This window comes from Phyllobates terribilis, unplaced genomic scaffold, assembly GCF_046119375.1.
Source record: "Phyllobates terribilis strain yellow unplaced genomic scaffold, ASM4611937v1 Scaffold_2__4_contigs__length_985480577, whole genome shotgun sequence".
NCBI classification, from domain to species: Eukaryota; Metazoa; Chordata; class Amphibia; order Anura; family Dendrobatidae; genus Phyllobates; species Phyllobates terribilis.
In genome coordinates, this window is record NW_027362762.1 from 684,915,370 (window position 1) to 684,931,753 (window position 16,384).

A 16,384-nucleotide genomic window follows, 5' to 3' on the forward strand; every position below is an offset into this window, starting at 1 on the left:
GTCCTAGACTTCTTTTAGGCCGCTTTAAGGTACGATAGAGATGTGTTCATATGCTCGATGGTTATTTCTTAGGGAATTTGAAAGAAATATTTATGTTTTTAATTATTATTAGGGTATAATACATGTTATGTTTGAGTACGTAGTCCATGGATGGTTATTATTCAAGTTAAATTATAGAAGTATGCGGACTCTTTTTAAATAGAGAAGGCTCAGTTCAAAATTTAAAGTAATTATTTAATTGGATATAAAGGGGATTAAATTTATATGTGAGGTTATAGTTAGTTGAGTTTTGCTTAAATATTTTTTTTTCATATTTATGCTTTGCGACGGCTGAGATAACTCAATTATTTGATGGTTTGTCTTATTATTCATGGATTTTCTGGTCTAAACAATTGGACTGAATAATAGATAGATATTCAAGCTCGAAAATTCAAAATGCAGGCTCTATTTTTAAAGTTTGTCTTTATATTATAAATATATTACCCGCCCTCGTGAACTGTTATGGGAGATGCGTGCATTAAATGGTTTATTTACGATTATGAGGATATTTCAAATGTTTATTTATCTTTTTGGATTTGATAAGATATGCGGGGGGTAGTAAAATGAATGCTCTATTATACATAGTATGTTTATAATACAGACATAATAGGAGGAAGTATAAGAGTATATGGAATAATGCACTCTTTTTAGGGGAATTGTATAATAGTAATTTAGATGATATGCGGGGGGTAGTAAAATGAATGCTCTATTATACATAGTATGTTTATAATACAGACATAATAGGAGGAAGTATAAGAGTATATGGAATAATAATTATTCACTTAACAAAAAAGTGTGAAACAACTGAAAATATGTCTTATATTCTAGGTTCTTCAAAGTAGCCACCTTTTGCTTTGATGACTGCTTTGCACACTCTTGGCATTCTCTTGATGAGCTTCGAGAGGTAGTCACCGGAAATGGTTTTCACTTCACAGGTGTGCCCTGTCAGGGTTAATAAGCGGGATTTCTTTCCTTATAAATGGGGTTGGGACCATCAGTTGTGTTGTGCAGAAGTCTGGTGGATACACAGCTGATAGTCCTACTGAATAGACTGTTAGAATTTGTATTATGGCAAGAAAAAAACAGCTAAGTAAAGAAAAACGAGTGGCCATTATTACTTTAAGAAATGAAGGTCAGTCAGTCCGAAAAAGTGGGCAAACTTTGAATGTGTCCCCAAGTGCAGTTGCAAAAACCATTAAGCGCTACAAAGAAACTGGCTCACATGAGGACCGCCCCAGGAAAGGAAGACCAAGAGTCACCTCTGCTTCTGAGGATAAGTTTATCCGAGTCACCAGCCTCAGAAATCGCAGGTTAACAGCCTCTCAGATTAGAGACCAGGTCAATGGCACACAGAGTTCTAGCAGCAGACTCATCTCTACAACAACTGTTAAGAGGAGACTTTGTGCAGCAGGCCTTCATGGTAAAATAGCTGCTAGGAAACCACTGCTAAGGACAGGCAACAAGCAGAAGAGACTTGTTTGGGCTAACGAACACAAGGAATGGACATTAGACCAGTGGAAATCTGTAATTTGGTCTGAGGAGTCCAAATTTGAGATCTTTGGTTTCAACCACCGTGTCTTTGTGCGACGCAGAAAAGGTGAAAGGATGGACTCAACATGCCAGGCTCCCACCGTGAAGCATGGAGGAGGAGGTGTGATGGTGTGGGGGTGCTTTGCTGGTGACACTGTTGGGGATTTATTCAAAATTGAAGGCATACTGAACCAGCATGGCAGCCACAGCATCTTGCAGCGGCATGCTATTCCATCCAGTTTGGGTTTAGTTGGACCATCATTTATTTTTCAACAGGACAATGACCCCAAACACACCTCCAGGCTGTGTAAGGGCTATTTGACCAAGAGGGAGAGTGATGGGGTGCTACGCCAGATGACCTGGCCTCCACAGTCACCAGACCTGAACCCAATCGAGATGGTTTGGGGTGAGCTGGACCGCAGAGTGAAGGCAAAAGGGCCAACAAGTGCTAAGCATCTCATGGAACTCCTTCAAGATTGTTGGAAGACCATTTCCGGTGACTACCTCTTGAAGCTCATCAAGAGAATGCCAAGAGTGTGCAAAGCAGTCATCAAAGCAAAAGGTGGCTACTTTGAAGAACCTAGAATATAAGACATATTTTAAGTTGTTTCACACTTTTTTGTTAAGTATATAATTCCACATGTGTTAATTCATAGTTTTGATGCCGTCAGTGTGAATGTACAATTTTCATAGTCAAGAAAATAAAGAAAAATCTTTAAATGAGAAGGTGTGTCCAAACTTTTGGTCTGTACTGTTTATATATCAATTTTAACAATATTGCTTAAAATAATATAAATGAAAAATAAATAAATAATATATATGCGTGTGTTTAAATTACCCACTTTAACCTGTTCAAAAATAAAGAAATAAAAAAATAAAAAATAAATATTAAACTATTGAAACTGTATGTTAAAAGCCGAAAAAAAAATTTAAACCACTAAAATATACAAAAAAAATAATTTGTGCGGAGTGGCCGTAATCACACTAACCTAAAGAATCACACTGCCAGGACATTTTAACCGCACAATGAACGCCGTAAAAACAAAACCCAAAAGAAGAAATGGAGGAATTGCATTTTTCAACCCACATCCTTACAGGAATCATTAAAAAAACAAGGTATTTGTAATCCCCAGTTATACACATGGAAGACTTTAGCAGGGCTGTGGAGTCGGGAGTCGCGGCGTTGGAGCCCATTTTGGTGGAGTCGGAGTTGGTATAAAATGCACCGACTCCAACTCCTAAAATATATAATAAATTGGGTACAGTAGTTCAATGCAGTTTGTGGGGAATATTGTTTCATAAGAATTTGGGAGAGTTATGAAATGTCCTATAAATGTCTGTCCTATTCCTGATCTAAGGGTCTAGACTTTTAGCTGAGATGAATCTGTAGTACAGTAAATTTATCACTTACACATGAGCCATGTATGAGGGAGTCGGAGTCGTGGAAATTGAGGAGTCGGATGTTTGGCTTACTGACTCAGGATATCCCCCAGAAATTTAAGACAAAAATCTCATATCTGGCTAAAATATGTGAAATTCCATATATTTTCAAACCTATCAGCATTAACAAGTTGTCACTCATTGTTCTCTTCTAACATCCTCCACTGGAAATAGGTTGATGGGCTTCCTATAAAAGTTTATTGATGAAACCAGGCTCTCAGCCCCCTCCCAATCCATCCCAATGGGGGAAGGGTTCTCTGCAGTTCATACAAGGTCTTTAACAGAACACGTCTATGGAATTTGATGTTCAGGGGTTATACTAAAGTGTGAACTAGCCCAGCACAAGTCATAAAAGGCACCTGAAGTGCATTATTCCTCTTCCACTAACCATTCTGGTTGGCACTGGAAGGAGTGTTCTAGCATCCGCCAGACCAAGCTTTGTCCATTCAACTACCAAATTAGGTTTCATCAGTGTTCTCCAATTACAATTCCAGCACCCCCAAAGTTTAACAGGAACCTAATTCCAGAAGCTCATGTTGAGTTGTTTTTTTGTGCTTTTTAAAGGCAGCCTGGAAAGCAGTAGCGAGTACTGTACCAGAACAGATTAGTTTTACTTGCCATGAGCTCCAGCAATTGGCAGTCACATTGTGTGCTTTGAGGCGAACCACTTTGCTGCCGATCTGCTGTTGCTTCTAGACGGTGTTATTTCAGGATAGGAGAACGTACAGATGACTGGAGCTGCTCCGAAACATGAAGAAGTGACTTATCCTACAACAGAAAGACACTGAGCTCTTCTATTGCTAAAGGTTTCCTGTAGGTCATACATGTCAAACTCCAGCTTGTGGGCCAAATCTGGCCCGCAGGGTGGCTATATTTGGCCCGTGACACCAGAACTGCCATCCTTATGTGGGGCCCAGTATTCCGTATGGAGGGCTATGTGGGGCCCGTTATTCCGTATGGATGCCTATGTGGGGCCCGTTATTCCGTATGAAGGACTATGTGGGGCCCGTTATTCCGTATGAAGGACTATGTGAGGCCCGTTATTCCGTATGAAGGACTATGTGAGGCCCGTTATTCCGTATGAAGGACTATGTGGGGCCCGTTATTCCGTATGGAGGACTATGTGGGGCCCGTTATTCCGTATGGGAGGACTATGTGGGGCCCGTTATTCCGTATGGAGGGCTATGTGGGGCCCGTTATTCCGTATGGAGGCCTATGTGGGGCCCGTTATTCCGTATGGAGGCCTATGTGGGGCCCGTTATTCCGTATGGAGGCCTATGTGGGGCCCGTTATTCCGTATGGAGGCCTATGTGGGGCCCGTTATTCCATATGAAGGACTATGTGGGGCTCGTTATTCCGTATGGAGGACTATGTGGGCCCATTATACTGTATGGAGGACTATGTGGGGCTCGTTATTCCGTATGGAGGCCTATGTGGGGCCCGTTATTCTGTATGGAGGACTACGTGGGACCATTATACTGTATGGAGGACTATGTGGGGCCCATTATTCCGTATGGAGGACTATGTGGGGCTCGTTATTCCATATGGAGGACTATGTGGGGCCCATTATTCCGTATGGAGGACTATGTGGGGCCCATTATTCATAGTAACATAGTTTGTAAAGCCGAATAAAGACTTGCGTCCATCAAGTTCGACCTGTTAGTTCTGTAATTGCTAAAGTTGATCCAGAGGAGGGCAAAACCCCCAAATGATTTGGCCAATCTTCACCTGAGGAAAAATTCCCTCCCGACTCTGAAACCAGCAGTCAGAATAAATCCCTGTATCAACCTACTATTTTATTTTATTTTTAAGTATATGCTGAAATCTGCCTGGTATCTAGAAATGCATCCAGTCCCCGCTTGAACTGGTGTAGTGAATCTGACATTACCGTCTCCTCACTCAGTGAATTCCATATTCTCACTGCTCTTACCGTAAAGAACCCCTTCCTATGCTGGTGCTGAAACCTTTTCTCTTCCAGTCTTAGTGAGTGCCCTCTTGTTACCGTAATATCCCTCCTTTTGAACAAATCCCGGGCAAGATCTCTATACTGTCCCCTAACATATTTGTACACATTTATTATGTCCCCCCTCAACCTTCTCTTTTCCAGGCTGAATAGTCCTAGTTTTGCCAACCTCTCTGGGTATTGCAGTCCCTCCATTCCCTTTATTAATTTTGTTGCCCTCCTTTGTACCTTTTCAAGCTCATTTATATCCTTTCTATATATTGGGGCCCATAACTGAGCACAGTATTCCAAGTGTGGTCTGACCAGTGCTTTGTACAGTGGAAGAACAATGTTCTCATCCTTTGCAGCTATACCTCTTCTGATACATCCCATTACCCTGTTTGCCCTTACAGCAGCGGCCTGACTTTGGGCACTCCAATTTAGTTTGCTATCAATCAAGATGCCCAAGTCCTTCTCCATCTCTGAATTCCCCAATGATTTCCCATTCAGTGAGTACTGGTGACTTCCATTTTTCCTTCCCATATGTATGACCTTACATTTCTCCTCGTTAAACCTCATTTGCCATTTAATGCTCCACCTACCCAGCTTATCCAAATCCCTCTGTAGGTCTGCACTGTCCTCTTTTGTATTAATTGTTTTACATAACTTTGTGTCATCTGCAAATATTGATATTTTACTATTGATCCCGTTGACTATGTCGTTAATAAAGATATTAAATAACATTGGGCCTAGTACAGACCCCTGTGGTACCCCACTAGTGACGCTTACCCAATCTGAGTATATTCCATTTATAACCACCCTCTGCCTTCTATCCTTTAGCCAGTTAGCTACCCACTTGCAGACATTTTCCCCCAGCCCCATCATTCTCATTTTGTATACCAACCTATTATGTGGCACGCTATCGAACGCTTTTGAGAAGTCGAGATACACGACATCCACTGGTTCCCCCTGATCTACTCGAGAGCTAACCTCCTCGTAGAAGTCAATCAGGTTTGTTTGGCAGGAGCGATTCCTCATGAATCCATGTTGGTTCGGGATTAAAAGATTATTAGCATCAAGATGCTCCGTAATTGGCTCTTTAATGAAGCTTTCAAAAATTTTGCCCACAACGGACGTCAGACTCACCGGCCGATAGTTTCCGGCGTTACTTTTTGCTCCCTTTTTGAATATTGGCACTACATTCGCCTGTCGCCAATCAAGTGGCACAGACCCAGTCTCAACAGAGTCCTTAAATATAAGATATAACGGTCTGTCTATCACATTACTTAGTTCCCTTAGTACCCGTGGGTGTATGCCATCAGGTCCTGGTGATTTGTTTATTTCAATGTTACTGAGGCGTTTCTGTACCCCAGCTTGGGTTAGATTTGTCATACTTAGTGGAGGATTAAGCTTGTCACTTCTCATTTCTCCTGTTTCCTTTGTGAAAGTTGTCGAAAAAAAATGATTTAATAGATTAGCGTTATCCTCATCTTTCTCTATGATTTTGCCTTCCTCACTTTTTATCGGTCCAATATTATCCGATTTAATCCTTTTACTATTTATATACGTAAAGAACAGTTTGGGATTTGATCTACTTTCCCTAGCAATACGTCTCTCTGTTTCCTCCTTCGCTATTTTTATTTGTTTTTTACAGGTTCTCGTTTTTTCCTTGTAACACATTAGTGCCTCCTTACTGTTTTCCTGTTTTAATCTCTTGAATGCCTCTTTTTTGCTATTTAACGCCCCTTTTACGTTCTTGTTCAACCATATTGGTTTCCTCTTATTTCTGGCCCTTTTATTCCCATACGGTATATACCTCTCGCACTGAGTATTCAGAATTCTTTTGAAGGTTTCCCATTTACTATTCGTATTCCTTTGATTAAGAACTTTGTCCCAGTCAATAAGTTGAAGGCTTTCTTTCAGCTGATCAAACTTCGCCCTCCTAAAGTTTAATGTTTTTGTTGTTCCCTTATTGATAACCCTACTGAAGGGCATTTTGAAGTCGATAATATTATGGTCGCTATTACCTAGGTGCCCCCCTATCTGTACCTCAGTTATTCTATCAGGCCTATTAGTCAATATTAAGTCCAACACGGCCTTCCCTCTCGTTGGTTCCTGCACTAGTTGGGAGAGATAATTATCCTTAATATTTGTCAAGAACCTTTTTCCTTTCTGAGATCTACAGGTTTCTGTTTCCCAGTCAATATCCGGATAGTTGAAATCCCCCATTACAATCACTTCATTATGTTTTGCTACTTTGTCTATTTGTCCTAATAGCAGATTCTCATTCTCCTCTGTTATATTGGGTGGCTTATAGCAGAACCCCAGTAATATTTTATTATTATTTTTAGTTCCCTCTATCTCTACCCACATGGACTCGACCCCCTCTTCTCCCTCTCCTATATCTTCCCTTAGTCTGGGTTTTAGACATGACTTTACATATAAGCAGACTCCTCCGCCTTTCCCCTGTTTCCGGTCCCTTCTAAATAAACTATAATCTAATAAATTTACCGCCCAGTCGTAGCTATCGTCTAGCCAAGTCTCTGTTATACCTACGATGTCATACCTCTCCTCCGATATAAGTGCCTGCAGCTCATCCGCCTTATTGGTCAGGCTTCTTGCGTTGGTCAGCATGCAAGATAAAACTTTGGGGTTATTTAGCATCCTATTCTTCTCTAACGATCTAACTGTACTATCCCCACCCCCCCTCCACCCTCATTATATTCACTTCTCCCCTTCCCCCTTGCTTGCCTCACATCCCACCTATTTCCTTGGTTTCCCCCCCCCCCGTCTCTAGTTTAAAAACTCCTCCAACCTATTAGCCATCTTCTTCCCCAGCACCGCTGCACCCTCCCCATTGAGGTGCAGCCCGTCCCTACGGTAGAGCCTGTAGCCGACCGCGAAGTCGGCCCAGTTCTCCATGAACCCAAACCCTTCTGCCTTGCACCAACTCTTTAGCCACTTATTCACCTCCCTAACTTCCCGTTGGCGCTCCTGTGTGGCTCGCGGGATTGGTAGTATTTCTGAGAAAACTACCTTGGAGGTCCTTGCCCTAAGCTTCCTACCTAGGTCCCTGAAATCATTTTTAAGGACCCTCCATCTACCACTCACTTTGTCATTGGTGCCGATGTGGACCATGACCGCTGGGTCTTCGCCAGCCCCACCCAGTAACCTGTCAACCCGATCCGCGATGTGCCGGACTCGAGCGCCAGGGAGGCAGCACACCGTTCGGCGATCCCGGTCTTTGTGACAGATTGCCCTGTCTGTCCCCCTAATAATAGAGTCACCCACTACCAGAAGCTGTCTTGCCTGCCCTACACTTCCCCCCTCCCCCTCATTACTGGAGCATACACTCCCGTACGGAGGACTATGTGGGGCCCATTATTCCGTATGGAGGACTATGTGGGGCCCATTATTCCGTATGGAGGACTATGTGGGGCCCATTATTCCGTATGGAGGGCCGTTATACTGTATGCTGGCTGGCCTGCGACTTTGTCCAAGTTTTTCATTTTGGCTTTCTGTGTGTTTGACATCCCTCCTAAAAAGAGGAGCAAAAGAATGACTGCAATGTCAAAAAGACTTCATGCACATATGTTCAGTATTTAGCTTCTTTCAACCACTTCAGGCTTCAAAAGGAGCAAAAAATATTAAAAGTAGTGGCCTGACCACTCATCAGGCAGCTTCCACTGGGAAGACGCTGCCAAAAGCAACACGAGATGTTTCATCAAAAACACTGCCGACACTTTCCTGAAGTGTCTTTTGCTTGAAAAACTCAGAGGTTACACCTCTTAAAAAACATCTTACAAAAGACATGGACATCTTGCTCTTCTTATGCGTTTCGAGCTCCAACATACAGCTCTTAATCGTAGACATAGACTGACTACATACACAATAGGCCCCAGTACACATTAGACAAATGTTGACTGAACCCGACAATATATACAGGTTCGTCCGGCAGCTTAAAAGTGTATGGGGGCGCATGCCGACTGATTGTCAAGGGTGATGTTGATTAGGCTTGTCCAATTTCAAACAGCCGATTACATTGTTCTCCTGGACATAAGCCGCCAGCAGACATGTATGGCAGTGGCTTTCTCCGAGAGATCAAAGGAGCGCTTGGTCGAACGTCTGCTCCTGTGTATGGCAGAGCCGGTCGAGATGACGGTCAGCTGAACCAACAGCCATTTAATGTGTATGGGAGCCTAGTGAGAATCGCAGGGTACAGAGATTCATGTGAGAGATTTCCACCTAAAGGGCCCAATAACTAATGACAGTTCCATCTCTCTAGGAGCCACAATGAGAGGCCCAACAACTAGATCTCTAAGAAAGTTCAGATGGCAGCAACCATGTCTGTCTGCGGATATGAAGTTCAGAGAGGAAGAGGACTTGAACTCTATAGCGCCACCTGTTAGAAGCAGCAATCCTACAAGTCGGCAGATAGCCAGCCCTCACGTAGCCTCGCTCACCCTCTATTTACCTTGGAGGTGCACAGATATCCTCCATGAGCCTGTGAGGAGACTGGATAATCCAGGAAATGAGGGCAGCTACTGCCACATTCCTATAGAGGAGGCCACTGTGCGATGACCTCACTCCACTCAGCACAATACACACAAATGCAGACGGATCATCCCTGCAAACGGAAGAAAGAAGAGTTACCGACTAGAATCTAAACTAATGAAGGGCAGACAACATTCCTGTCAGCACAGTCACATGAGCCGAAACCAACATCCTCAAAACTCGGAGGAAAGCAAACCGGCACCGTTCCCACAGTCTGCTGGGGCCTGACGAGAGCAGCAAACCTTCTAAAATTCACTAGAACAGAGTCACTCCATGTGGCTGAAAAATATAATCAAAAGGGCACTGACGGGAGAGAAAAGACATCTATCGTGCTCTCCATTAATAAATGGAGAGACTGAAAGGTGCTCATATTAAGTATATAGATATTATATATATATATATATATATATATATATATATATATAATATTACACACACGTAACTACGGTATCTCCTTATGCCAGACATTTTTCTTTTTTAAATACATGTACTTGGCTACAAGTACATTTTGTAATTGGGTTTCATTAAACATCTTGCATCATTTGTCTTCTATTTCCTCTGCGTTGCATTGTCTATTGCTGGTGGCAGAATGAGTTATCTGAGAACCAGTCAGTGAGCTCTTTTTTTTTTTTTTAAGCTCAGTTTTCACAACAGACAACATCAAAGTTGAATGTGGTGGAGACAAAGAGCCTGTCAGAGCCAAACACTGCAAAAAATAAAAAAATGTATGACATCCAATCGCAAAAATCATTTTTAGCCCAAAAATACATGTATTAAAACCATTGTCCCCAAAAGACGACAAAGGCTTTAATGTTTTTTTTTTTTTTTTTTCTAACACCTTCCTAGCCCTCAAAGGGATCCACTAAAAAAAAGTCACCAGAATTCAAAACTTTGGGGAAATTTGTAAAGAATTTGATTAATTAAGGATCACTTCACTCATTCTGAAAAATCACATGGAATTAGACATAGACGCGGTGCTATTTTTCCCCTCCAAGTGACAGAGACTGCGGCAGACCCTGACGAGCCCCAATCTAAGTCAAGAGTCAGTCATGAAACAGATCCATGGCTGGATGGCAGCCTCCGGCAATGACAGGCACCGTGACATGTGACGCAGAGCTGAGCAGAGCTTTCCCAGAATTTAACTCCCTAACAGAAGAGAATAATGAAGGATTCCTATGTGCTGAAGATCTCCTTTACTTCTACAGGAAATATTCTCAAGGTGTAATGAAACTACGGCTCATTACTTCAAGGAAGAGATGTCAGCGCAGAGGAAAAAAAAAGTAGTGAAGTGCTCATTCCTCAGCAGGTTGCATTCTCACGCGGGCAAGATACCGATGTGACAAGAGCTGATGAGAGACACACAATGCTCTGTTTTTTAAGTGCCTATACATTATGCACTAGAGTGCAGCATATTGTCAGCGCAATCAGTGTGTCCTCTATTCGTGCAATGAATGAATGCCTGGAGTGTGTATACAGGTTAACACAGAGGAGCGGGTACCCCTAGACAAAGCTCATGGCACACACAAAACCAGGCACGCTCTGAGCGGTGCTTGAAGACACGACTTAAATGACTAGGTGACGGAAACAGAGCATCTAAGGGAAGAGGATAAAGGCAGATTAGCATAAATCCTTGTTGACCTGGCACTAGAAACTGGTAAATGGCAACCAGCGGGCAAACTTCACTGGAAGTACAGGTCAGGGGACATTTTGATGCCACCTATGAAGACAGCTGATGCGTCAATATCCAAACCTCCAGGTTCCCAAGTTGGAAAATGTGTCCACTTATTGCAAAACTACATGGTAGCCTAAACCACAAGTCACCGAGCCATTATTCTACAGGAGCCCGATTCTAGGGGCAGGACTGCCATGCACAAGACAAGGGGACCGTTCATTATTGCATTTACCCTTTTTAATTTACAGCACTTTTTGGCATTTTTTAAAGTCTATTTTATAGGTATTTGCCTGTTTTTTATGTTTATGTCCGTCACTGTGCACAGCGTTCAGGGTTTACAGATGTTTCCAACAGATTCATCATCAATGGTGTCACTAAATTTAGGAGGAAATGTATTCTAGCCCCCTAAACACCCCTCCGCTTCTTTACCCCACAACCACATGGAGTGATTTCATGTACTCATATTTTGGTGAAAATGTTGCAACATTTTATCAAAACCTACGCAAAAAAAGTCGCAAAACAAGATCCAAAAGAGCATTTTTGATTTTGCGCGGAATTACTGAGCCACTTTGAGGAATTTGTCACAAAGAAAAGTCAACAAATAGCACAAAACAAAACAAAATTAAGTAAACATAAATTATTCATCGCGCCCAACGTGCTTTGTTCTCGGAGGATGCTTATGTTAGTAAAAATGCTAAGAATTCCTACACGCAATCCTATAAAGGTAACATCGGGGTTAATTAAACATCTGCACATGACTCCACATATAAAAATGCAGCATGTTTACAGTCCGTTCTCTTGACTCTCACCATTGGCACTGATACCTCTCGGACTGGACTTTTTCAGGAAGCTGACATTGTATGACAGATGCTCACCGGTGGACAGGCCGACCCGGCACTCAGCCTCCATGCTCTCAATGTGTTCTGTCCAGACCCATTTTACATATTATTCATTCTCACCCGTTCTACATATTGTAGACTATTAATTCCCTTTTGCCGCCATATAAGGGAATATTATACACGTTATTATGGCTAATGCTAAGTATTGGCTGTTATGGACATAACAGGATTATCCTAATCCCCCATAAAACAAAGGATTAGCAGCATTACTGCATTGTAGGCATCAAGCGACTCCATTCGGCAAGCGTTATTAGGACAAGCCCATGTGCTATCACTGAGTACAGGAAGCCGAAATATATGCTGGTACCGACAGATAACGCAATGGCCAGCTTGTAGGGGAAACCGCGTGTATGAAGGACCTCATGTAATACACGCTGCTGTCACACCATAATGCTGAATACCCGACCAATGGGAAGTATTCAGCGTAATGATCAGTACAGCTCCAAGGCGTTCAGATACAATCAACTAAATGTATCAAGTGTGTTACATAGAATGACAGATGGTGGTGACCACATACAGGACGCCCATCCAGGGCCAGCATGTAGCATGAGTAGAGCTTGGTGAATCAGGAAGGCTTGTGAGCAGGTCTACGCAATATCTGATGGATCTGAGCAGATCTATGCGATACCTCACTGTAATGGGCAGATCTGAGCAGATATATGAAATATCTGAGCAGAGCCATGAGCAATATGTCATCAACACTATCCGTTGGATCTGAGTAGATTTATGTGATATCTCATATACATGAAAAGATATATGCAAAATACCTATGCGATAGCTGACGGATCTGGGCAGATCTACGCGATAGCTCACCGATCTGGGCAGATCTACGCGATAGCTCACCGATCTGGGCAGATCTACGCGATAGCTCACCGATCTGGGCAGATCTACGCGATAGCTCACCGATCTGGGCAGATCTACGCGATAGCTCACCGATCTGGGCAGATCTACGCGATAGCTCACCGATCTGGGCAGATCTACGCGATAGCTCACCGATCTGGGCAGATCTACGCGATAGCTCACCGATCTGGGCAGATTTACGCGATAGCTCACCGATCTGGGCAGATCTACGCGATAGCTCACCGATCTGGGCAGATCTACGCGATAGCTCACCGATCTGGGCAGATCTACGCGATAGCTCACCGATCTGGGCAGATCTACGCGATAGCTCACCGATCTGGGCAGATCTACGCGATAGCTCACCGATCTGGGCAGATCTACGCGATAGCTCACCGATCTGGGCAGATCTGCGCGATATCTATTGTTATTATTATTATAGCTGAGCATAGATCAGATTCCTTTGATGCACTGATGAGAGGAAGTGCTTCTAAACAACAGTGTACAATGCCCCTGGCCAGGCTCTGCACACAGCATGTACCCCACCATGAGACCCCACTCTGTACCTGCTGTGATGGGGCCCTCGGGCTTCCTTGTCAGGATCATCATGGCTGCCAATTGGAGGAGAGAGCTGAGGGCTCTGTGCAATCCATCCCCGGGCGCGGCTCCGGCTCATATGCAGGACACAGGACAGCCGCTCCGCAGCTCTGGATCAAACACAAGGAGACTGGCGATCGATCCACAGCCCTAGACTGAGGCCGGGGTGGGCGGGGCTACGGCAGTGGGCGTTTCCAGCTAGTGAAATTGATGGTGTCTCGAACTGGAGCTTGTTGTAAAGGGGGCGGGGCGAGCGTGGTACCGAGTTCTCCAGCAGTAGTAGCGGAGGGGAAGTTACAGGAAGCGGTGACGTCCGCGGAGGAGCGGATATGGGGGGGCTCCAGGACAGAGGAAGCTGCTCTGCTGCAAAACATGTTCATGGGGGCGGCTGAAACCCCTATGGATATAGTCACGTGCTAATCCCTGCCCACTGTCAATCTGCCCGGTTTAGTTGCTAGGCAGACTGACGCGTCTCACAGGGCAGCAGAGAGGCACGTGATGGGGAGGGGGGACAGCATGTGATGGGGAGGGGGGCAGCGGTAGCGGGGAGGGCGCCCCCTGTCACCTGGTCTGCACTGCCATCAGCGGCTCCTCCCCGGGATCTATAGGGTCCACAGATCTATTTACCGTCAGCAGAATAAAGAGACTCCGTATGAATCTTGTTTACGAACACTCTGCCGTTTTATGTTCTGCAGCTCCTATGTAGAATGTGTCTCCATGGTTACAGATCATAATATTAACGCCCACGTGTCCTGCTAAGGGTTACTCTTGTTCTCATTTTTATTTCATGACTCTATAATTCATATGAAGTTAATAAGAAACTTTGTAATATATTTAATAAGAGAAATCTGCTTCCTTCTCCTGGACTGATCTTTTATTCTCAATTCACAGGTAAACTGTATTCAGTGAAGACAAATGTTCACCCTACTCAGGAGATGGCAGTTGGTGCTTTACAGGTTCTATGGAGAGGGAGACCTCAATACGGACACAGACATTCTGCGGCAAGTTCTCTTTAGGGTATGTGCCCACGGTGTCTCACCGCCTGCGGCCCCGACGCTGCAGAGAAGCCGCCGGCAGCTTCCGCTCAATATGCTAATGAGTGGAGGCTTTTTTTTTCACATGCGGACTTTCCTTATAGAGGTTCGGTCTATGAGAAAAGCCCGTATGCGGACCTGCAGCAGAAATTGACATGCTGCGGTCTGGAAAGACGCACTGGCATATTAGTTTCCACAGGTGAGCCGCAGACGCATAGTGGATGGGATTTCTACAAATCCCATCCACTATGCTGTAACATCTGGACGCTGCGGATTACACACAGCACAAGTGCGTTGCGTTCAATCCGCAGCAAATACTGATCATGTGCACATACCCTTAAAGGACAGTTACAGTTCTCCATAGAACTTTATGAGCACCAACTGTCATCTGTCCCAGTAATGGGAAAGCCTGCATTTTCAGAAGATGGATTTTACCCATGAATGGAGACCCGAATGTTCAGCTATTGTGGAGAAAGAAGCAGATCTCTGTCATTGATAAGATATATTAGTTTCTTATTTTCATACTGACTCATGACAGCTGGCATCACAGCTTACTGTTACAATAATAAGTAATTATTATTTCTATAGCGCCAACATATTCCACAGCACTTAACAATGTAATGTAATCACTAGTTCTACAGAGGAAGGGAAACTAAAGTTGTGGAGCCCCTGGTCAGCACTGCTGATTGATGGTTTCCTGGAACAAGACCTCCACAGATAGCTGCAAGCTAGGGGCAGAAGGGCTCAGCTTTTCTATGAGAGGTGAACCAAAAGCTTTCCATTAGGCCCATACACCACTTTGGGCATGCTTGAGCATATGCTGAGCACTTCTGCCCCTCAGTTTGAGAGCAGGTCTCAGTGCTGAACAGAGGCTACAACCAGTCTGGTAACTAGAGTCTGATGGGCCCCGGTGCAAGATCCCCCCCCCCCCCCCATCCTGAATAAACTATATGTACAGTTGTAACCTGAAGTTTACATACACTATATAAAAAGACACATATGCATGTTTTTCCTCAGTATCTGATATGTATTCAGAGTAAACCTTTCCCGTTTTAGATCAATTAGGATCACCATAATTTTTAATATTTGCCAGATGCCAGAATAATGAGAGGGAGAGAATGTTTTAAGGCATTTTTATTACTTACTGCAAAGTCAAAAGTTTGCATACACTAAGATTACTATGCCTTTAAACAATTCTAGACTGCCCATATGATGATGTCATGTTTTTGGAAGCTTCTGAGTTAATTAGAGACACACCTGTGGGTGTGTTTTAATGCACACCTGAAACACACTGCTTCTTTGTGTAGCATCATGGGAAAGTCTAAAGAAATCAGCCAAGATATCAGGAAGAGAATTGTCTTCGGTACAATTTAAAGATACCTGAAGGTGCCTCATTCATCTGTAAAAAAAAAATTATACACAAGTACAAACAAGATTTGAATGTCCAGCCATCATACCACTCAGGAAGGAGACGGGTTCTGTGTCCCAGAGATAAACGTGCTTTGATCTGACGTGTATATCAACCCAAGGACAAAAGCAAAAGACCTTGTGAAGATGATGGTGGAAGCTGGTAAGATTGTGTCACTATCCACAGTGAAACGAGTACTGTATCAATATGGGCTGAAAGGCCAGTCTGCCAGGAAGAAGCCATTACTCCAAAAGAAACAAAAAAGGCAGATTAATGTTTGCAAATGCACACAGGAGCACAGACCTGAAATCTTGGAGACATGTCCTGTGGTCCGATGAAACTAAAATTGTGCTTTTGGGCATAATGACAATCGTTACGTTTGGAGGAAAAAGGGAGAAGCTTGGAAGCCTAAAAACACCATCCCAACTGGGA

General features: G+C 43.6%; 1 protein-coding gene across 1 annotated transcript in view; it reads right to left on the reverse strand.

Moving 5' to 3' along the window:
* LOC141224371 (dual specificity tyrosine-phosphorylation-regulated kinase 2-like) overlaps positions 1-13,726 on the reverse strand; it is a 48,816-nt gene extending 35,090 nt beyond the window's left edge. The window contains exon 1 of the mRNA XM_073666937.1: positions 13,480-13,726. Coding sequence (XP_073523038.1) covers positions 13,480-13,522 — 43 coding nt within the window. The 5' untranslated portion in view covers positions 13,523-13,726. The remainder of the gene's footprint in view (positions 1-13,479) is intronic.
* Between the last annotated feature and the right edge of the window lie 2,658 nt (positions 13,727-16,384).